The sequence below is a fragment of the Plecotus auritus genome (genome assembly GCF_963455305.1).
Source record: "Plecotus auritus genome assembly, chromosome: 3".
NCBI classification, from domain to species: Eukaryota; Metazoa; Chordata; class Mammalia; order Chiroptera; family Vespertilionidae; genus Plecotus; species Plecotus auritus.
Window position 1 is genome coordinate 204,714,086 of NC_137772.1, and position 24,748 is coordinate 204,738,833.

General features: G+C 40.1%; 1 protein-coding gene across 14 annotated transcripts in view; it reads right to left on the reverse strand.

The window, feature by feature from the left end:
• RIMKLB (ribosomal modification protein rimK like family member B) overlaps window positions 1–24,748 on the reverse strand; it is a 47,069-nt gene that overhangs the window by 13,092 nt on the left and 9,229 nt on the right. For 12 of the 14 annotated variants that reach the window (XR_013960163.1, XR_013960164.1, XR_013960165.1 and 9 more), the window contains 3 exons: window positions 11,020–11,251; window positions 3,470–3,700; window positions 1,078–1,164 (listed from right to left, as the gene is read on the reverse strand). Coding sequence is in view for 4 of the 14 variants with exons in the window: in XM_080660927.1 (XP_080517053.1) it covers window positions 1,078–1,164; window positions 3,470–3,700; window positions 11,020–11,194 (493 nt within the window). In the remaining 10 variants the exon portion in view is untranslated. The remainder of the gene's footprint in view (window positions 1–1,077; window positions 1,165–3,469; window positions 3,701–11,019; window positions 11,252–24,748) is intronic. The other 2 variants (XR_013960171.1, XM_080660929.1) reach the window with 1 other exon arrangement.

Below are 24,748 nucleotides of genomic sequence, written 5' to 3' on the forward strand. Positions count from 1 at the left end.
TATTAATATACTTCATTTGTAAACAGGGGTGTGCAAAAGTAGGCTAATAGTTTTTCGTATGGAAAAAGATATGCAGGTTATGATTATTACAATATCTTTATGAACTGTGTTTCATGTACTCAAACCTACTTTTGCTCACTTTGTATATTAAAATAGCAGTATGTCACTACATACCTAACTTTGGTTTCTGAATTCTCTAGTCCATCCCATTGCTTTATTTGCTAAAATTTTTAAAAACATAGTTATAAATCATTTGACATTCTTTCCATCAAGAAGAGGGGGAATCTATGTCTCATCCCTCTGAATCTAGGAAGGCTTTTGATTGCTTCAACCAACAGAATATAGCAGAAGCAATTCTATATGACTTCTGAGGCCATGTCATAAAAGCTCATGCCACTTCTTTGGAGCATCCACTGTAGGAGCCACAGATTTTTTGGCTGCCACAGTGGAGTAGCCATATATGAATACTGCAGTCAAGAGTCCCAGCTGACCCCTGATCCAGCTATCCCCACGTCAAGGCACTCACCCTTGTGAAGTACCTGGATTTTATGAATCATTTTATGCCTTAAGAAATCTTTTCTTAATCTAAAGTCATTAAGATATTTTTGTACACTGTCTTCTAAAGCTGTATATTTTTGCCTTATACATTTAAGTCTTCAAACTACATAAATTGGGAAGGAGAATGATTGGAGTCAGTGAAAGTCCCTGAACTCTTGAATAAGACAAAGGTATTAACTTGGGACTCAATCTAATTAAGTATGTGTCTTAAAATCTCTAGGATAATCACTAAATGAATAGAAATAGCTTCAAGCCAAGCTGAACAACTCACAGTAGCCTTCTATAAGTTTGAGGTACCATGCACCTAATAATTTCCCTCTAATTTTTCTTCAGAAGCCCTGCTTCAAAAGCTATGAATTTCAGTTGACAAGACTACTATCTAGTCAATAACCATGAGCAAAGACAAAGAAAATAATTGCTTAGATAAGATTAAGAGAAAAATATCTACTGTATAATCAATCACCCTTATTATCAAAAGTAAATGTCAAAATTATGTTACCATAGCAACAACATACACACCTCTATGACCTCGTGTATTCTTCACTACCATTGGGAACTCCAGTACTTCTGCTTCATCGATCATCTTAGAAAAATTTTCATGACCACCTGATTAGAGCACATTTTAAAAACATCATCAATAGATGTAGAGTGTGACAAATTTTATCTACACTAATGTCAACACAAGGAAGGTAGAAGTTAAGAACCTCATGATAAATTTTCTTTTTCTTGGAGAAAGTAATAAAAGTTGAAAGTACAGTTAAATATGTTTAAAACAACCACACCTTATAAAATGGGTAAGAGCTATCTTAAACTATAAATAGTCTAATATCCAACCTAAAGAAATTAAGTATACTTCAGTTAAAACAATGTTTCCCAATTCTATACCATTTTTCATATTTTTAAAAATATATATTTTATTGATTTCTTTAATATATATATATATATATATATATATATATATTATTGATATTTTACAGAGAGGAAGGGAGAGGGATAGAGAGCTAGAAACATCAATGAGAGAGAAACATCGATCAGCTGCCTCCTGCACACCTCCCACTGGGGATGTGCCTGCAACCAAGGTACATGCCCTTGACCGGAATCGAACCCGGGACCCTTCAGTCCGCAGGCCAACACTCTATCCACTGAGCCAAACTGGTTTCGGCTTATTGATTTTTTTTAAGGAGAGGAAGGGAGAGGGATAGAGTTAGAAACATCGATCAGAGAGAAAAATCAATCAGCTGCCTCCTGCACACCCCCTACTGGGGACGTGCCCACAACCACGGTACATGCCCTTGACCAGAATCGAACCTGGGACCCTTCAGTCCGCAGGCTGACGCTCCACTGAGCCAAACCAGTTAGGGCTTTTCATATTTTTATCCCTTATTTTTCCACCATACAAATAACTGAAGCCTCAAGACCTACTTTAGTATATGCAGTTCCCTGTTTGGATTAAGAAACAGAAGTAAGAGTTAGTTGAGAAGACTTATCCAAGGTTGAAGATGCAGTATGCATATGTACACACACTTTCTGTCTCAAACACACAAATTAATTTTTCTTACCTCTTAATTAATCAGAGTTCTTTCTACACTAACTACTTAATACCAATGTGCTAAGTCGTGCTTCTTACTGTTTATATTGCCAAGGAACAAATGATACAGCAGCAAGATTAAAGCAAAAAAAAAAAAAAAAGATTGTAGTTGTAAAAAAATAACATGATGATATAGAAAAACTGAAATAGGAAAAAGTTTATTAACTGCAATATCATAAATTAGCAGTTTAGAGAAATTAAGATGATCCATGACCAAATATGAAGCCTTCAACATCAGAGCATTGGTAATATTTCAGTTCGTTAACCCTTTCCTTCTTTCCACTCTCTTAAAATCAGAATTATAAAGCCATGATATAAAACATCAGGAAGACAGAATTCTCAAACTATTCATTTTGCCTATTCTTGTGCAACTGCTAAAAACATCAACTGTATCACATATTATGTAGATTTGAAGAGTTTCCTTCTTTAAAACATTAAAAATAAGAAGAGGACAGGGCTTTCTTTTTAAAGCCTCGTTAACTCTCCTACCATTCTACTGGACATTTATTTGGAGAAATATCTTTATGAAAAACTAGACTGACTTACCCTTTCCAAACTAGAAGAACAGGAAAGAAAGAAAATATATCAATAATATTATTTATAGCAGTGCTACTCACAGTGTGGGCTAGTAACCTGTGCCCAATTTCTGACTTCTTTGCTATTGATAGGTGACCAGATAAATACAGAAAGAGTAAGCACTAGAAGCTTTTATAGAAAGTTAGCATTGCTATGATATTTTTATTGTACTTTGTAAGGGCATTGGTACACAGCAAACTGGTCTTTAAAAGAACAAAAAAGATCCTTTACCACGGATAGTTTTAGAAGCACTAGTTTAAAGCATGCCTGGTGTAGTGTCATTTTCTTAAGAAAAAACAAAGTATTTATGAAGAATTACCATGAAAATGGTAATTAAGATAAACAAAAATTAAACAAAGATGTCATCAAAGTCTAGTATCTTTTACCACAAAGGCTGGCAAACTAGAGCCTACGGGACAGATTGGCCCACTGCTTTTTTTTGTAATCAAGTTTTATTGGAACACAGCTACACTCGTTTGTTTAAGCATTTTCTATAGCAGCTTTCACACGACAGCAGCATTACTGAGGGTCACATATTGACTATCTGGCCCTTTCCAAGCAAAGTTTTCTGAATTTGTTCTACCCATATCACGAAGCTAATTTGTAAAAACTGAACATTACTTCTATAAGAAGGTCTTTCATGTTTACATATTTCCTTATATCGCATAATCCTGTTAGTTTAATATGGCTTTCAAAACTATCAGTTCTCTAAAACTTAAGGCTATAAATTCTTATTAGTTAACTCACCATAAGAGAAAGTATCGGGCAGAGGAACACCATGGCCAGCCAACTCTTGAAAGGTCCAGAACTTATTCACACAGTTCAGGATGGCTTGAGGTCGGTTCATCAACCGGCATCCCATCTTCTCTAGGTGGCGTAAAACAGTGATGTCACTATCACTTTGCACCCAAGGGGTTGGTACTCTCACTACCACCACCTGGGGATAGGCAGTAATTAGTTCTCCATTGATCCGCAAACCTGAAATATACAGGAACAGATCAAAACCGTGAAAATGAAATAAACAATAAAATACAGGAACAGCTCGAGTCACAAAACTAAATGTACTATGTTGTTAATATATCATTGGGACAAAGAGACATCTCACCTTAAATTATATTTCTTTATAAGAAAAAGAAATTTTAATGAGAAAAACTTCACTGGTTAAATAAATAATTGTGCGATACAAAGAAATATGCCCAAGCCAGGACTGAAGGGTCGCAGATTCAATTCCAGTCAAGGGCACATACCTCAGTTGCTGGCTCAATCCCCAGCTCTGGCTGGTGTGTGTGTGTGAGGCAACCAATTGATGTGTCTCTCAAATTGATATTTCTCTCTCTGTCTCTCCCACTCCCTTTCACTCTCTAAAAATAAATGGAAAAATATCCTTGGATGAGGATTAACAAAAAATAAAAAATAAATGAATACAAAGAAACACAACATAGCCATTAAAAACAATGTTATAATCATATTCAAAAATAGAAAATTTCCAGATGCTGAACTTTTTAAAAAAAAAAAAAAGCAAATCTGAGAATAAGTTTTATCTGTGTTTGCATATGCATAGAAAATGTATGAAAGGATAAATAATATAAATGGCTATCTCTGAGTGTGAGTGGATGGCAAGGCAGGAAGAGGAAGGTAGAATATGGAACTTTAACATTTTGCTCCATGTAATTCTCTGTATTCTTTATGTTCTTTTTTAAGTGATGACATATCTATATATATAAAAAGCTTAAGTGTCCGTCCTACCAGTAGCTATGACACACTGACCACCAGGGGGCAGACACTCAACGCAGGAGCTGCCATGACGTGCACTAGCCATCCTATCTAATAAAAGAGTAATATGCAAATTAACCATCACTCCGCTACACCCACAAGCCACGCCCACAAGTCACGCCCACAAGCCAATCAGGAGCGAATATGCAAATAAACCCAACCAAGATGGCTATCGCCACAGAGAGCAGGAGGGAGGCATGGGTTTCCCTGGCAATGGAGGAAGCCAAGCTTTCCGCCTGCCCTTGCCGGCCTAGGCCTCCACTCAAGGCTACAAAGTTTCAATGATAGAAGATACATAAAACCAAACAGAAATGGTGGCAGCCACGGAGCTGGAAAGAGCAAGAGACTAGGGTTGCCCGCGGCGATGGAGGAAGCCAAGCTTTCTGCACACCCTGGCCGGCCCAGGCCTCGCTTAAGGCTACAAAGTTTCAATTATAGAAGATACATGAATCCCAACAAAAATGGCTGCTGCCATGGAGCAAGCAGAAGGCTTGGCTCCACTCCAGGCTACAAAGTTTCAATTGTAGAAGATAAACAAACCCCAGATACCAGGGCCTCCGTTTGGGTTGCCAGGGGGCGTGGCCAGCCTGCAAACCACCACATGCCCCTCGCCCAGGCCGCCCCACGCCCCAAGGGAACCCCCACCCTGATCCGGGACACCCTTCAGGGCAAACCAGCTGGCCCCCACCCGTGAACCAGGCCTCTATCCTATCTAATAAAAGAGTAATATGCAGATAGACCATCACTCCAACACACCAGATGGCTGCCCCCATGTGGTCAAACATCCTGTCCCTATGTGGACACAAGATGGCCACCACAAGATGGCCAGCAAGAGAGGGCAGTTGGAAGGGACCAGGTCTCCAAGAGAGGGCAGTTGTGGGTGATCAGGCCAGCAAGGGAGGGCAGTTGGGAGGGACCACGTCTCCAAGAGAGGGCAGTTGTGGGTGATCAGGCCAGCAAGGGAGGGCAGTTGGGAGGGACCAGGTCTCCAAGAGAGGGCAGTTGTGGGTGATCAGGCCAGCAGGGGAGGGCAGTTAGGGGTGACCAAGCTGGCAGAGGAGGGAAGTTGGGGCGACCAGGCCTGCAGGGAAAGGCAGTTGGGAGGGACCCAGGCCTGAAGGGGAGAGAAGTTGGGGGGGACCAGGCCTGCAGTGGAGGGCAGTTAGGGGTGACCAGGCCTGCAGGGGAGGGCAGTTAGGGGAAATCAGGCTGGCAGGGAGCAGTTAGCCATCAATCAGGCTGGCAGGGGAGTGGTTAGGGGGTGATCAGGCTGGCAGGCAGAAGCGGCTAGGGGCAATCAGGAAGGCAGGCAGGTGAGCAGTTGGGAGCCAGCAGTCCTGGATTGTGAGAGGGATCGCAGACTGGAGAGGGTGCAAGCTGGGCTGAGGGACACCCTCCCCCCCTCCCCCGTGCATGAATTTCGTGCACCGGGCCTCTAGTTTAAAAATAAATGGCACCACAGACCTGGTGCCAACAAACCAACACTCAGCTTCTCCCAAGTGGAACACAGGCCTTGCCACCACCCCAAGCAACAGCCCACCAAATCGCAGCCAATCCTGCCAAGACCCCATGGTGCAAAATGCAGCCCAGAGCCCAGCCTGAAAGGGTCGCTGTGGGCTCCGGGTAATGACGTCACGTAGCAATGCCTGGCTTCCTCTCCCTAGCAACTAGCCTCCTTGGAGTTTCTTCAGCCCAGGAACCTGACTTGCTCTATAGCCAGGTGCAAACATTTTACAGTTTAAACAAATGTTTGTGAAGCATTTTCTGTGCCTCATCTCATTTGATCCTCACAAAAGTCCTGAAGTAAGTAGATGTGAGACTCAGTAGAATCCTATTTTCTTTTCATTAGCAAGACGTGAATAGCGATATTAAAATATTTCTTCTAATTAATTTCCTTTCAATGTGCACGAATCCGTGTACTGGGACACTAGTACTTTTATAATGAGAAAAACAATTTTAAAGAGAAGAATCTTGAATTTTATCCAATATCATTCTATTTAATGAGGTCCCAAATAATAAAACAAAATATTCATGTGAGTTTCTCCCTAAAACCTATTTTCATTAAAAAAAATAAGAAGAAGAATAAAAAAACAGCCCGGTCCATATGCTCAGTGGTTGAGCATCAAACTACGAACCAAGAGGTCATTGGTTCGATTCCTGGTCAGGGCACATGTCCAGGTTGTGGCTTGATCCCCAGTAGGGGGCATGCAGCAGGCAGCCGAGTGATGTTTCTCTCTCTTTCTATTCCTTCCCCTTCCTCTCTCTCTAATAATCAATAAAAATAAAATGATAATAAAATAAAAAACAGGGAGAGGGGCAGTCACTAAGTGGAAAAGAGGGACATGTTAACACTTTCAACAATAAAGATAAATTTTTAAAAAACAATACATATACTTATTTATAATGTTCAAATACAAAAATAGTATATAACATATTCATTTCCCATCCAACATTATAGGTACTTAGTGGTAACAGTGTGTATTTTATTTTCCCGACTGTTAATTTTAACACAGAATAATATACACATCATTTTTAGAAAAATGAAGTGTTTTGTATTACTTTATGTCACTTTCTCTCATTACTTAAAATTATACACATCTCTCTATGTCAGTGCATATATAGTTTTATTTGCTTCTTTTTTTAAGGGGGCTGAATGGAATTATATTTTATAAATATGCCAGATGATCCATCCCTTACTTATGGACATTCATTCATTCAATTAATACTAAGTAATGACCACACTTCAAATGCTTTTCTGTAAGTTGGAAATAGATTGGTAAATAAGGCAGCAAGGTACTATCCTGTGGAGGAGAAACTATTCCATAAACAAAATACTAACAAACAGAATACAATACATAAAAAAAAATAATACACCACAATCAAGGGGGAGGGAGTCATTCCAGGGGTACAAGGATAGTTCAATCAATGTAATACACCACATTACCAAAAGGAAGGATAAAAGTCTTATGATCTTATCGAAGATACAGAAAAAGCATTTGATAAGATACAAAAATCAATGTACAAAAATCCAGTCTTCCTGTATACTAACAACAAAACTTTAGAATCAAAAGAATAAAATACCTGGGAATAAAATTATCAAAAGATATGAAAGACCGATAGACTAAAAACTACAAAGCATTATTAAAAGAGACTGAAAAGGAGAACCAAGATGGTGGCATAGGTAAACACTGGCTGCCTCCCACAACCACATCAAAATTACAACTAAAATACAGAACCACCATTATTCAGAACCACCTGAAATCCGGCTGCATGGAAGTCCTACAACTACAGAAGTAAAGAAGAAGGTGTATTGAGACAGGTAGGAGGGGCAGAGGCGCCAAATGGGCTGGTCCAATACCCACATGGGGCATTTCTTTAATCAGGAAGGATATGTCCAAGGCCTCCCGTGAGAAGCAGAGGGTCCTAGCCCTACACCAGACTCCCAGCCCAGAGTTCCAGAACTGGGAAGAGAAGTCCCCATAACTTCTAGCTATAAAAACCAGCGGGGATTGTGGCTGAGTGACACGGAGACTGCTGGAGTCCCAGGTGGTGTTCCTCTTAAAAGGCCTGCACACGAAACTTACACAGTCTCGATTCCTTTGAGATCCAGTGCCGGGCAGTGGCTTTGGGGGAATCCAGGGACATAAAGGGAGGAACTGGACTGTCTGGCATTGGGGCAGGAACTCGGGGGCAGCTTTCTCCCAGACAAGGATACTCACAGGAGTTATCGTTCCTGTGCTGGGACCTCTCCAATTGCAGAGCTGACTGGTAGGCACATCTTGAGTTTCCATCAGTGTGCCCCACACTGTTCATGCTGCCCTGGTGATTCCCTGAAACTTCGCCCAACCCAATTTGCAACCCCACCCAAGCTGTTTGCAGCTGCTTTTCTATATGAGTGGCCTATCCTGGCTCAGGCTTCAAACTTTGCTAAAAAAAATCTCTTAAAACACACAGCAGCTCGAGCCAGCATGCCCCAAACCGATCAATAAAAGGCCCAAGACCTAGCACTAGCACCAGCCTGCCTTGCCTCACAGCTGGGCCTCGCAGGGGCACTTCCTAGCCCAATACAAATAGCCGCCATCTGTAGATCTCTCTGTAGCTCATATCGAGTGGCCCCAGGCAGTGGCTGATTTTGCACCTCCCTGGAGGCCCTAGAGCCAGTGCATCCGGTCCAATACCCACATGGGGCATTTCTTTAATCAGGAAGGATATGTCCAAGGCCTCAGACCATACCAGATTACAACTCTATGCATCTACAAGTGACACGCTCAAGGGGCAGACTCTGAGCACCAAAGCCCACTATGTTGGAAGCTGCCCATTGCCTTCACTAGCAGAGAGGTGTGGACAAGGAACCCGGAAGGCTGGTCAAACTTGAAGCTCTGAAAGGTCAGAGCTATGCACCCAGTTTAGCCGAGACAATGGTAACTGAAGCAACTTCCACCTTTTAGTCTTATGTAAATCCTTGCTGATGGGCTATCATTGAGCTGTTACTGGAAATTGCCTGCCTAAGGGCTATAGGTGGATCCCAAACCTGAATAAAAAGGATGGCAAGACCAGAGCAAAGTGTAGTCCTCTCTTGGGCTTCTGTCTGGCCACCAATTCCCAAATTAATATTTTCTTGTCTAGTCTCTTTCATTTGCGTGCGGCCTCCTCCAGAGCCCGAACCCTGAACCCGAATCCTGAACCACGCGGGACGTGTGAGGGACACTCGCAACTGGCAGCCCAACGTGGGGTACATTCGCACCACTGAAGCAAGTCCTGCTTCATAGGGGTGTCTCCTCCACTGTAGATGCAGCTGGTCCTCACAGCCAATTGGCCTGGAGGCCAATTCCTCCCAATGATGCCAATTCCTCCCAGTGACACCAATCAAGGCTCAACTACAATAAGACTTCGCAGCACACAGGTGTCTAAAAGACACCTATCACACAAGGCCACCCTACCAATTCCAGGAGACATAATAACAGTACCTAATACATAGAAACAAACACAGGGAAGCAGACAAAATGCGGAGACAAAGAAACATGTTACAAATTAAAGAAATGGAAGCAAGCAAACTACTGGATACAGAGTTCAAAACAATGGTTATAAGGTTACTCAAGGATCTTAATGAGAGCTTCAAGGGACTTAAGAGCTTCAAGGGACTTGGAGAGACTTTCAAGGATTTTAGTGAGAATGTCAAAGACAAAAAAAGACCAGTCAGAAATTAAGCATACACTAACTGAAATAAAGAATAATTTATAGAAATTCAACAGTAGAGTAGAGGATTCCAAGAATCAAATCAAGGATTTGGAATATGAGGAAGCAAAAAACACCCAATTAGAAGAGCAAAAAGAAAAATATGAAGTTTAAGGACCCCTGGGACAAACAACTTCAAGCTTACCAACATTCGCATTATGGGGGTGCCAGAGGAGAAGAGAGAATGCAAGATATTGAAAACCTCTTTGAAGAAATAATGACAGAAAGCTTCCCCTACCTGATGAACTAATAGAATTATAAGTCCAGGCAGCACAGAGAGTCCCAAACAAGAGGAACCCAAAGAGGCCCACACCAAGACACATCATAATTAAAATGCCAAGGGTTAAAGACAAAGAGAGAATCTTAAAAACAGCAAAAGAAGAGCAGTTAGTTACCTAAAGGGAGTGCCCATACAACTATCAGCTGATTTCTCAACACAAACTTTGCAGGCCAGAAGGGAGTGGCAAGAAATATTCAAAATGATGAATAGCAAGGACCTACAATCAAGATTACTTTACCCAGCAAAGCTATCATTTTGAATGGAAGGTCAGATAAAGAGCTTCATAGACAAGAAAAAGCTAAAGGAGTTCATCACCACCAAACCAGTATGCTCGATCCCCAGTGGGAGCCCTGCAGGAGTCAGCCAATTGATGATGGTCCTCTCTCATTAATATTTCTATTTCTCGCCGAAACTGGTTTGGCTCAGTGGATAGAGTATCGGCTTGCGGACTGAAGGGTCCCGGGTTCGATTCCGGTCAAGGGCATATACCTTGGTTGCAGGCACATCCCCAGTGGGAGGTGTGCAGGAGGCAGCTGATCGATGATTCTCTCTCATCGATGTTTCTAGCTCTCTATCCCTCTCTCTTCCTCTCTGTAAAATATCAATAAAATATATTTTAAAAAAATATTTCTATTTCTCTATCCCTCTCTCTTCTTCATCTCTAAAAACCAATAAAATATTAAATAAAAAAAGTGAACCACACATGGATTTTTAATTTACCCTCCCCCATGGATTACAAGGTATTTTAAAACTAGAAGACAGTAATAACAGAAGAAAACTAGTAGGTTATCTTTAATTTCCCTCCCAACTATTTTTCTAAATAATACAATAAGGGATTTAATAAATACTGCTGTTTCCATTTCTTCCAGAAAATACACTAGATTTCAAGATTAGGTAATACTTAGTATGCTAAGGCTCTTAAATATGCCTTTGTCGTAATTATTCCTGAAACATGCAGTGTCACCATATTCCAAGTAAAAATCTAAAAAATTACTTAGTAAAGACTTACCCAGGTTTCCTTGCTCGATTGTCAGCACCACCTCATCCATCACCACGGCCCTAAAGTCCAGCTCCTCCTCACAACACTTGGCCTTTAATGCTCGTAAGATCTCTTTTTGGGGATAGTCTTCCCTGATTCGACGATCTGTCAAAAACCACAACTTGGCAGCCACGGAGCTACACATCTTGACCTGCTTATTCTTCCTTTTCCTGGATTATTTCTTCCTGGATGTAAACTCTTTCTAGATGGAAGAGAAAATAAACATACAAATCAAGAAATCTAATTAATATCTGGCTTCCACCCAATAAATGCTGTGATTCATACTAAGTACACATACAGGTTAATAGGGTAATATGACTTTTCCCCTTTCATTCCAATTAAAAATATTTGTACCACTAGAAATATGGAAACTGATAACCTCCCCTGAAATAAGATTTCTCCATTTCCCACTGGGGAAGCTAGCAATGCAGTTTTATAATTACAGCAGATCACTTATCAGAAACTTTCAATGTCATTCCCTATATTACATATTGTCTAGGATATATTCTAATCTGATCACCTGATTTATCCCCTCCCCCTGAAATGCAAATCCCTTCTTGATACAAAATAGAGACTGCAATTATCAATAATATATTCCCAGAGAGAAACCAAGATGGCGGCATAGGTAAACACCTAAACTGCTGCCTCGCACAACAATTTCAAAACTACAACTAAAAGACAGAACGGACACCATCCAGAACCACAGGAAAGCTGGCTGAGTGAAAATTCTACAACTAGAAGGAAAGAGAAAAGCTCACAGAGAATTGGAGGTACGGCAAAGGGTCTTTGTGCGCGCAGAGAGGAAGGGCGGCTGAGAGCCTGGCTGACTTTCTCTGGCGGAAGGGGGAAGGAAGCCCCTGACCGCACTGAACCCCAGTTCTGACTGCACTGAACCCCAGTTCCGGGCGAGCCCCTGGGGACCCACGCTCTTACGGGGGGAGTCTGGACTCTCGGGCGGAGACTCGAGCTGGGAAAGGCAGAAGTCTGAAGGCGCGAGCGTGCCAGTGCGCACAAAGGCTGCGGAGGTTGCCACAGGCTTTCCCTAGTGGAAGGGAGTCAGAGGCTCCTGACGGCACTGAGCCCCAGTTCTGACTGCAGTGAACCCCAGTTCCAGGTGAGCCCCTGGGGACCCACGCTCTTGTGGGGGGAGTCTGGACTCTCAGGCGGAGACTCAAGCTGGGGAAGGCGGAGGACTGAAAGCGCACATGCGCGCAAGGGCAAGGCTGACAGGAAGCCAAGACTGAGACTCCACCCCATCCAAGCTGAGCACAGAGGCTATTGCAATTTGGCAAGTCTAATCCTATAAGGCTGTCTCCAGCACCGAACTTCTCCCAGCATAGACACAGCTGATCCTTACAGCCAACTGGCCCGGAGGTCAATTCTTCCCAGTGATACCAACAACAATAAAGACTTAATTACAACAAGGCTGTACACACAGTCCACAAAGGGGTGCACCAAGAGTGTCCACCTCAGGTTAACTGCGGAGGCAGACCCACTGGGCCATATTGGAAACCTAGCACAAATATCTACCTTACCAACTCAAGGAAGCAGTGAAAATGCGGCGTCAAAGAATCAGATCACAAACGAAAGAAATGGAGGAAAACAAACGACTGGATATAGAAATCAAAACCACGGTTATAAGACTTTTTAAGAATATCCTAGAAAAGGCCGATAAATATAACGAGACCCTCGAAGATATGAAAAAGGACCAACTAGAAATTAAACATACACTGACTGAAATAAAAAATATTATACAGAGACCCAAAAACAGAATAGAGGAACACAAGAATCAAGTCAAAGAATTGAAATACAAAGAAGCAAAAAACACTCAACCGAAAAAGCAAAAAGCAAAAAAAAAAAATCCAAAAAGTTGAAGATAATGTAAGAAGACTCTGGGACAACTTCAAGCGTACCAACATCAGAATTATGGGGGTGCCAGAAGAAGAGAGAGAGCAAGATACTGAAAACCTATTTGAAGAAATAATGACCGAAAACTTCCCCCACCTGGTGAAAGAAATAGACTTACAAGTCCAGGAAGCCCACAGAACCCCAAACAAAAGGAATCCAAAGAGGACCACACCAAGACACATCATAATTAAAATGCCAAGACCAAAAGACAAAGAGAATATTAAAAGCAGCAAGAGAAAAACAGTTAATTACCTACAAGGGAGCACCCATCCGACTGTCAGCTGACTTCTCAACAGAAACTATGCAGGCCAGACGGGAGTGGCAAGAAATTTTCAATGTGATGAATAGCAAGAACCTACAACCAAGATTACTCTACCCAGCAAAGCTATCATTCAGAATTGAAGGGCAGATAAAGAGCTTCACAGATAAGTAAAAGCTGAAGGAGTTCATCACCACCAAACCAGTATTATATGAAATGCTGAAAGGTATTCTTAGCCGAAACCAGTTTGGCTCAGTGGATAGAGCGTCGGCCTGCGGACTGAAAGGTCCCGGGTTCGATTCCGGTCAAGGGCATGTACCTTGGTTGCGGGCACATCCTCAGTGGGAGGTGTGCAGGAGGCAGCTGATCGATGTTTCTCTCTCATCGATGTTTCTAGCTCTCTATCCCTCTCCCTTCCTCTCTGTGAAATATCAATAAAATATATTTAAAAAAAAAAAAGAGTTGTAAAAAAAAAAAAAGGTATTCTTAAAGAAGAGGAAGAAGAAAACAGTAAAGAGAAAAATTATGAACAACAAATACATATCTATCAACAAGCGAACCTAAAAATCAAGTGAATTAAAAACCTGAGGAACAGAATAATCTGGTGAATATAATAGAATCAGGGGCATAGAAAGGGAGTGGACTGATAATTCTCAGGGGGAAAGGGGTATGGGGGGTTCATGAAGAGAATGGACAAAAATCATACACCTATGGATGAGGACAGTGGGGGGGAGGTAAGGGCAGAAGGTGGGGTGGGAAATGGGTGGAGGGGAGCTATGGGGGGAAAAAGGAGAAATAATTGTAATAATCTGAATAAAGATTTATAAAAAAATAAAAATAAAAATAAAAATAATATATTCCCATAGCTCTCCCATCACTATAAGTTCCAGTCATGTATATTCATGTATCTGTAGTTTTTCATTTAATTTTTTCCCTTATTTTGTTATATGTATATTTTATTATAAACATTTTTATAGACATTTTTTAAAATGAGATAGTAGCACCAACATTACTGGATGTGCATCAACACTGAAGTAATTTACACAGCAAAATTACTTTAATCAAATAATTTGAGAATGTAGGAAAAAAACATTTAAAAAACAAAATAAATGCCAAAGTCCCTTCACTAAAATGTGTTTATTTCAATCAGGAAGCATACTTTTACTCAGTGTTTTTATTCTTTCTTTAAATAGAATTTTTAAAAGTAAACACAGCTTGTTTAGTAGAACACAAAAAAAAGGACTTTCTTCTGCAAATAGTTTTGCTTCTCAGAGTTTATATCATGAGCAAGACAACAGTTGAAAATAGTTTTCTGAGAAATGAAAACTTGTACGTTTTACTAACAAACATAACAAAAGAAAACTTTCTTTTCCAGTACTATTCCAGATGATACGGCAAGCCTAATACAGAAGGAAAGAACAAGGGCAAGGATTAGAGGAAGCAATGGCCATACAGATGGATGGTCTCCAGCATCCCCACAGCTGAAACTGGTTTCTCGTGCACCATTCACACCCTCTCCAGGGACTCAGCCAGAAGGGTCTACTCCACAGATGCACACATGATTAAAACCAGAACATGGTGGGAAAGACACACCACAAACACACACACACACCCCTTGGCTTGCCATGCCTGCCCCATGACCTATGGCCTCAAAGGCATCAGTCACTGGAAAGCAGGGAAGAAATAAAATAATGTGGGAGATACACAGAAAAGAGAGGGCTTGTAGCTATGGAAAAACAAGGGAGGGAGGAGCTCTCAGCTGTGGTAATACATCAGGCCAAGACCCAAGTAACCAGCAAAGAGGATGCCTCATGCCGAGCCTCCCGGCCCTCTGTACCCTTTTTCCATAGCTGTGTTCAAGAACATACCCACTAGCGTCCTAGGTAAGATACAGTAATAACTCAACTTACACACTGGGAAGACAGGATGTGGCCTTACAGAGTCTTCCAGGCCACTAGGAAGGGTCTCACTCAGGAGAAAAAGATCCACAAAAGAAGTCACACCAGAGTACCCAATATAGAGATCCCAGTTACCCTTGAGAAACAAACTATAAAAATGCCCTTAAAATGTTTATATTGGGTAGTTTTTGAAACACCCTGTCCTTGTCTTCCAAAACTCCAAAGCTATCTCTGTGCCTCCCCTGACATTTAGTTCTTGAAGATCATCTGTTCAACAATGATTGAATTTCATTGTATAAACTGCATAGCAGTTATGGCCCCAAGAGAAATCAGGATGGGATGTTACAGCCACGGGCAACTGGAAAGTAGGAACATTCTGCCGATACTGATATGTCAGCTCTCAGAAAATGCCCAGGATGCAACAGTAACACACATGGTATTTTCAGTGATTCTACAGTCATACAATAAAAGCACTCCAAGACTGCAATCTCACTGTTGTGCAGCAATCCCGACAGATGATGCACATGAGCATCCCGTCTTGTCTGACTTTATGGCCACATAAAGTTTGGGTGTTTCTATACTGGTATGCAATAAACAACTGCATGTTCAGATTAGGCTCTCTATCTTCTTTCATTTTCTTTATTATTATTTTTTTAATTTATTTTTATTGATTTCAGAGAGGAAGGGAGAGGGAGAGATAGAAATATCATTGATCGGCTGCCTCCTGCACGCCCCCTACTGGAGGGTCGAGCCCGCAATCCGAGCATGCGTCCTTGACCAGAATCAAACCCAGAACCTTCCAGTCCGCAGTCCAATGCTCTCTTCACTGAGCCAAACACCAGCTAGGGCTTTCATTTTCTTTTTAATGGGCTCAAATTCTCTTGATCCTAGGGTTCAAACAAAGAAAATTATGTTCCCTCCCTGTCTGCGAGAGGTGAAGCAAAGCTGAAGGTATCATTCATTTCACTTGCTACAACTGGAATACATCCTTTCAGAAGGAATGCCTGCACCCCAGAATCTGGAACTGAAAGGATGCTCTCTCTCCCTACAAAAGGAGACTCTGTGAAAGAAGTAGAGGCTGCGATGAAGAGGTCTGACATCAGTGTCAACAGCTGTGGTTTCTCAAAGCCTGCCTAAATGGCAGGCGAAAATGACAGGAACTTGGAACCGAGGTATCTTTGGTCATGTGGAATACATTTTCTTTATCAGCTTCAAAAGATCCTTGTGTTATACCTTAATTTTCATGTAAAGATTCATGGAGGTATGCAATAGTGTGTTCCAACTCTGTTTCTGTACACCAAGTAGATGACATCCTCAGTTTGTGAATGGCACATCTACTTCTTAACAACCTTCAGCTTGCTAATTATTGTTTCATTGGTGCTGGTATCTTTAAGTGACACCTGTCCAGATTTTTTATCCACTATAATTTTAGTGATCTCCTGAGACCACTTTATTACCAGGAAATGAAAGGGCACAACCTCTCCTCCATCCAATGGCCCACTCCTGTTTCCAGAGGATGAGAGGCTGGCCATCCTTGGTGCTCAGGGCTGCTGCTGAGGAGGCTGCTTGCCTTTTTAAGACTATTCCACTGTGATTCACATCTAACCAGACCCAAGAAATTCTCGGGTGAAGACTCTCCAGCCCCAACGGCAGAGGCTCATCATCCCCACCCCACTCCCATGGCCTGGCAACAATGCCTTCCTGTGGCCTGAAAGAAACCAATAGTTTGGCACCTCCTCTGATGGCCTTCTCCTCCCCCTAACCATTATATAAAAACATCTGCTTTTCTATTTTTCCCATCCATTAACATCAAGGAAAAAGAAAACACCAAAAAAAGCTTATAAGAAGTCAAAAGCAAATTCTGCCACGTGAAAATACAACAAGAAACTGACAGTCTGCAACCTGGAAGAGGATGCTGGCCAAAATCTGACCAGGCTGGACTTCCAGATTTGAAAACTGTGAAATTAATTGTTGTTGCTTATATGCAAAAAAAAAAAAAAAGGAATGACAAAAGCATAACAGTGAACAGTCCAGAAGCCCAAATCTATACACACAAAAAATTATAGTCCCGAGTCTTTAAAAAAAAAAAGTTCAAATTATATTCACTATTTTAAATACAGAAAAGAGTCTATAAAATAAAGTGGGATTTTTTTCCTCTGACATTTATAGGAGTAGGTTTAGTTACCCAATAAGATATCTGTAAGAAAAGAGTTTACTCTCCAACATTTGTAAATGTTCATATATACACAAGAATATAATCTCTCCTCTTAGAATATAAACTCAGATCAAGTAATTTCCATACTCTTATTTCCCTCAGAGTATCAAAAAGAAAAACAATGTATATATTAATATAAAATATCAAATAAATGCTATTAATAAACTGCTAAAATGGTTTTGAAATAAAAAGAAATTCAAAGAGAATTTACTTTTTTATTAGAGACAGTATTCCCATGTAAACTTCTGGATGGGCACACCATTTTTAACAAATCACTGTCATCTTCAAACAGTCTAGGCAAAGCTAATTAAATGGGAATCATAAATAAAGTGGTTGATTCATTTTTCTTGTGAGGTCCCTTCCCAACGGTAATTATTCTGGTAGGAAAAAGGCAAAATCACAATCTATCATCTGAACACATTACGGCATCGCTTACTATTATTAAAAAAATTCTTTATTCTAGATAAGACATAGTATATGAACCCAGAATCAAAAGACTGAGAAAGAGTAAAATTAGAGAAGAAAAAATGAATTCTAATATACAAACTAAAACTTACTCCATTTGGCAATTACTACAGATGTGCTTTCAATGACATCATTCTGTCCTGGATTTGAAATTGGATCAGAGAAATATAACAAATAAGTGTATCTTGAGTTGTAGGCACTCCTTCGTAGTCTCTTTTTCTGTGACCCTTTTTTCTTGACAGCTCTACTTCTGCACATAACCCTATGAGCTTCTTAAACTCTTCTCTCCTTTCTCTAGAAATGTCATCCTCAGCCAGGTTTCAACTATTATCATGAAACTCAAATATATATCATTGACCTATCAAATCTCTCTCTCCAACCAGGCAATGGTGTGCAATTGTTTGGTCAAACACTAGTCTACATGTTGCTGTCAAGATATTTTGTAAATGTGATTAACATCTATAATCACCTGACTTTGAGTAAAGGAGATTACCCTCTATAATGTGGGTAGGTATCATCCAACCAGATGAAGGACTAAAAAGCGAAACTGAGATTTCCCAGAGAAACACTGCATCAAAACTACAACCTTCCTGTTTACAGCCCCTACAGATTGTGAATTGGCCAGTTCCACAATCACAGGAGCCAGTTCCTTAAAATTAATCTCTCTCTCTCTCTCTCTGTCATGTGACTTAATAAAATAGTACCTTTTAATGCCAACTTTGTGATGCCTCAGGTTTTAACCAAGGATCTATTGTTTATCAAGGCTTTTTCTCTCAATGAGTTTTAACGTCCCCAATTCTTTCAATCTGCCTCAAATAAAAAACAATTTGGAATATATATATAAAAAACGTTACCCACTTGCTCGACCAGTGTGACATAGTGGTTGAGCATCGACCTATGAACCAGGTCACGGTTCAATTCCGGGTCAGGATACATACCCGAGTTGCAGGCTCAGTCCCCAGTAGGGGGCATGCAGGAGGCAGTGGATCAATGATTTTTCTCTCATCACTGATGTTTGTCTCTCCCTCTCCATTCCTCTCTGAAATAAATAAAAATATATATTTTAGAAATAATAAAATTTTACCCTTTTTCCTTTCCTTTCCTTTATCCAACAGACCATTAGAAGTAGATCTGAATTGCTCAGAGAAATGAGAAAGAATGGAAATAAAAACACAAACGCAGCCAAAACCGGTTTGGCTCAGTGGATAGAGCGTCAGCCTGCGGACTGAAAGGTCCCAGGTTCGATTCCGGTCAAGGGCATGTAACTTGGTTGCGGGCACATCCCCAGTGGGAGGTGTGCAGGAGGCAGCTGGTCGATGTTTCTCTCTCATCGATGTTTCTGACTATCTATCACTCTTCCTTCCTCTCTGTAAAAAATCAATAAAATATATTAAAAAAAAAAAAAAAAAACACAAACGCAAAAAAATATAAATGAAACTCCCATTTGACCCAGTAATCCCACTTCTAGAAATATATCCCAAGAAATCAGAAAGAATATATGCACCCCTATGTTCATAGAAGCACAATTTACAATAGCTAAGATTTGGAAACAGGCTAAGTGCCCATCAACAGATGAGTGGATTAAAAAACTGTGGTACTTCCACACAATGGAATGCTACGCTGCAGTAAAAAAGAAAGAAATCTTACCATTTGTAACAGCATTAATGGACCTGGAGAGGAATTTACTGAGTGAAATAAGCCAGTCAGAGAAAGATAAATATTACATGATCTCATTCATTTGTGGAATATAATGAACAACATAAACTGATGAACAAAAACAGATCCACAGATGCATTGAACACACTGTCAAACTTCAGAGGGAAGGTGGGGGTAGGGGTGGTGGGGGCAATAAGAGATCAACCAAAGGACTTGTATGCGTGCATAAAAGCATAACCAATGGACACAAACAGTAGAGGGGTGGCGGCCTGTGCTGGGGAACGGGAGTGGGCAGGGAGAGGTCAATGGGGGGAAAAGGAGACATATATAATACTTTCAACAATAAAGAATTAAAAAAAAGAAAAGAAAAAAGAACGGTGAACCACCCTGTTTGAGGAGGGGGCTGGTTTTTTTAAATATTAAAGGTACAGAAAATAAATAAATGATAAGATGAAAAGCTCAGAAGAGTCTCAGAAATACCTACCTAATAGTGTTAGTCCAGTTACCCCATTACTCACTAATAATGTTCATCAATAAATGATCACAAAAGAATGTCCGTTTGAAACTAGGTATTTCCTATATAATCGCATCCTTTAGCTAAGATGCCACTTATCCTATTTAATACAAGGCTAATATGCAAATCGACCGAACGGTGAATGACCGGTTACTATGACGTGCACTGGCCACCAGGGGGCAGATGCTCAACACAGGAGATGCCCCCTGGTGGTCAGTGCGCTCCCACAGGTGGAGCACCACTCAGCCAGAAGCCAAGCTCACGGCTAGTGAGAGCAGCGGCGGTGGAAGGAGCCTCTCCCACCTCCACAGCAGCCAAAGCCATCACTTGGACATCCCCGGAGGGCTCCCGTACTGCGAGGAGGGCACAGGCTGGGCTGAGGGAACTCCCCCACCCCCGCCCAGTGCACAAATTTCATGCATCAGGCCTCTAGTTATAAAATAATATCACTAGTTATGTGTTCTCAGTTCATACAATGTCATTTTCTTTACTACCTTAACTTGAAGGCAGACTGGAATGCTGTGAAAGTAGGACAGGAGACTAGATATTAATCAAAATTGACTTTACCAGTGACAGAAAAGAAATGTATGACAGTCCCCACGATACCCTCCTTATACTTGAAAGAGTATTATCTCAAAAACAGAACAAACATCTAATTTCCCAAAATTTATATGACACAATCACTCACATTATCTCCTTATAGAACTTTCACCCATATATTTAAGATTATGAATGGAAAAATGGGAGGATAATAATTTTCCTAACTAAACTCAATATGGTTCTTTATCAGACGATTAAAGAAAAATAATGGTAAAACATGAATGTTTACACAGAAACAGAAAAAGCACTAACGGTACAGAAGACAACACTTTGCACTATGTATATAAGTACCTATAAATTCCCTTTCTTCACACAAAAAAAATATGTGCAGGACAAAGGCAAAACAATGCATACAGATAAGGCTAAATACATTCTCCATTTATGGTTCACAAAGTACCTTTCACATATATTTCTCATTTAATCTCACATAATGCTGTGAGGAACACAGACATATATTGTCCCATTTTAAAAAACTGGCCTGTCTACGATATCATAATAGTAGAGGCAGGACAGAGAGTCAGGTTTTCTCATCTCTTTGTACTCTTTGCCACTATACCTAAAGATATCACAGGGAATTTAGATAAGAAAAAAAAAATTGACATTTTGAGTGAGTATATGTTCATACTCACCAGTCATACTGCGTGTATTAGGCAGCTTATTTGTATCTCCTCATTTAATTCTCACAACCATCCCTTTGACACTTCATTGTCTTCATTTGGCAAGTGAAGCTATTCTAGCGGAGATGTCAGTTAAGGTGTTTAAATTCACATAATTAGAAAGTGGTAGAGCCCAGAATGCTTCAAATTTCATACACTCTGAGAGATTCCCACTTGCTTCCATTTTCCACTTTCCTTAGTAATAAGTTATCTGATAATAAGCTGAGTACAATGCCATGTAAATAAAGACTGTATTCCGTAGGCTTTCCTGAAACTATATGTGGTCATATTAGCTACATTTTCACCTATGTATACATGATTATTAATGAAGAAGGGAGAGCTAAGTGAAAAATACTGCACTTAAGCTTCCAGAAAGCCTAATTAAGAGGAGTGCTCTTCCTTGGTCCTTGCTCCATCCTGCTACCCGGAATGTGGATGTTATGACTACAACCCCAACAATCATCGGGGCTATGAGGACAGGAGTCAACCTTGGAAAAGCACAACATGTTAGAAGAACTTGAATCCCTAACAACTGTGCATGTCATGGCCTTGGACTGACTAACTACTTACTCTTTTGCATGAGAAATAAACTGCTATCCCTATTTGTTATTGACATTTGGGGATTCTTTATTATAGGCCACTAAACCTTACCTTAACCAATATACTCTACCATACCTTGCTCAAAAGCTAAAGAAAATTATTACCTTGACATCAAAGCTTGCGTATGCCAGTAAGCAGTGGTACTGTTTCTAAGTGGAACTTTCTTTTTACACTAGTAAGATCATTTTACTTTTTTAAAAAAAATTTGGTTTCAGAAAGGGAGAGAGAGAGAGAGAAACATCAACAATAAGAGAGAATCACTGATCGACTGCCTCCTGCACGCCCCTCACTGGGGATTGAGCCTGCAACCCGGCATGTGCCCTGAGGGGTAATTGAACCATGACTTCCTGATTCATAGGTCGAAGTTCAACCACTGAGTCACGCCGGATGGGCTCATTTTACTTTTATATTCCTTTTCACAACATTCCTACTTCTCCCCGCAAAAAAGAAAAGTCAGTTCAAAGTTTAAAAGTAGTTGTAAACATAAAACTAAGTATTCAATTAAGTAATACCTTCATTTAATAGGTGAGTGCCCAGGCAAGGGAGGGTGGAGGTGGGAAGTAAGAGATCAACCAAAGGACTGGTATGCATGCATATAAGCATAACCAATGGACACTGACAGTAGGGCGATGCGGGCATATGCTGGGGGGGTGGGAGTGGCCAGGGAGAGGTCAATGGGAGAAAAAGGATACATATTTAATACTTTAAACAATAAAGAATTTAAATTTTTAAAAAATATTTGAGTGCTTACAATGCACTTTATCTAAAAATACCATGGTAAACAAAACAGAAATAGTCACAGCCCTCACAAAGCTAAAAATTTTCTGATGTTACAATATCATGAGTAAGAAAAAATGCTCAACACACTGAACATTAGGAAAATGCAAATCAAAATGATGAAACTACTTCACAATAGTAGGATGGCCACTATAAAAAAAAAAAAATAAGTGTTGGGAAGGATACGGAGAAACTGAAAGCCTTAAAAACTGTCCATGGGAATGCAATGAAATGGTGCAGCTGCTATAGAAAACAGTACGGCAGTGTCTCAAAAAAATAAAAATAGAATTACCATATGATCCAGCAAACCCACTTTTAGGTATATACACAAAAGAACTGAAAGCAGAGTCTCAAAGGGGTATCTGTACACACATGTTCATAGCAGCATTATTCACAACAGCTAAAAGGTGAAGGCAACTCAAGTGTCCATCAATAGGCGAATAATAAGCAAAATGCAATATATACAAACTATGCCTTAAAAATAAGTTAAGTTCTGATACATGCTACAACATGATGAACCCTGAGGACATTATGATCTGGTATCTAAAGTAATCAAATTCAGAGACAAAAAGTAGGGGCTGAGGGGTTGGGGGAATAGAGAACTAATGTTTTACAGGTAGAGCGTTTCAGTTTTGCAAAGAAAAGAGTTCCAGAGATGGATATGGTGATAGTTGCACAACAATACAATGTACTTAACCACTAACCTGTGAACTTTAAAAACTGTTAAGATGTTAAGATGTTAAATTTTATCTTGTGTGTATTTTACCATATTAAAAGGAAAATTGGAAAAGGGAATAAAAATGACATGAGCAAATTAACAAGTAAATTTTCACACATTTCCAACTAAAGGGTGAGAAAAGTATTACTTAAATTACCTGTACCTTAGTTACTAAAATTCCCAAAACAGTGTGTAGTATATAAAATCTATTAAACTTTTTTTAAAAAGTAGTTTTATCTGGAATGCAAATAAAATTTATGATTTATAAATTTATAACAGAGGAATGTTATATCAAAGTATCTCTGGAACATGGCACAAGACTTGAAAAACATTCTGGAGACACAATGCACAGTATAGCTTCAAGTTCATTACATTTGACATGTTAGATGTTGGGCCAAATTTTCTTTGAACATTTGGACATTACTTTGAAAAAGGGTTGGAAAGCTATGAATATATTCAAGCTGAAGGCTTTACAGATACGGCTAATAGCTGATAACTCCAAAGCATCAGGGAATTCCAAAATTGCTATTTGGGCAAATCTGCATGGGGTTTCAAGATGTAGTTTTCAAGACTTATCCAACATAGAACAGCAGATCAATAACAGAGATCTGGTCTCATCCTATATAGCAAATTCATATACTATTTTGGAGATCTTATTACTAAGAATATGAAGCCAAGAGCAAGTATCAGAAGGGGATAGGGGAGAGGGAGAATGAAATATGTAAGGGGTTGAATAGATTAAAGGCATTTAAGGAGAAGGTTTGTTTGTTTTTGGGGGTCACAACTTGGTTATGTGTTGTCACTTTCTAAATGAACCAGGCATATCAGGGTTTACACACATTTGTTTTGCTAATTCTTCAATTCACAAATTGGTACCCATTTTATATAAGAATGTAGTAGACTCCTCCAGACATTGCTGGGGGAACTGAATGACAGATGAAAAGTACAGAGATCATGAAATTGGACTGTAATCTCCATAAATACAGAATTCCTGTTTTATTCTCTGCTGTTATCCCCAGTGGGTAACACTGAACCTCATATACCAGGAGGTTAGGAGATATTTTAAAGTTGTTTGCTAAATTGAATGATAAAGGAATCTCAAAAAACCATAGGTATTTTCAATATTAAATACCATGCAAATATGTACCCCAACTGACATTTCTCAAAACAAAGAAATGCAAGCCTAATGCTACTTTCCATCATCATTATACAACTGAAATAATTAGCACTGTTAACAATTAAAGTTTGGGGGGGAGGGAGCAATTTCAGTAAGAGTAAGATATAAGCAGATGGGTTCCATGCAGACCCAGGCTCTAAGGGAGTAGAACTGCAGAGCTCTGTGGCTTTTGTCCTCCAAGCCAATTTTAAAAGGAAAAAAAACAACACTGAAAAATAATACCATGGCATTAGTGCATTAGTTACTATGAAGCCAG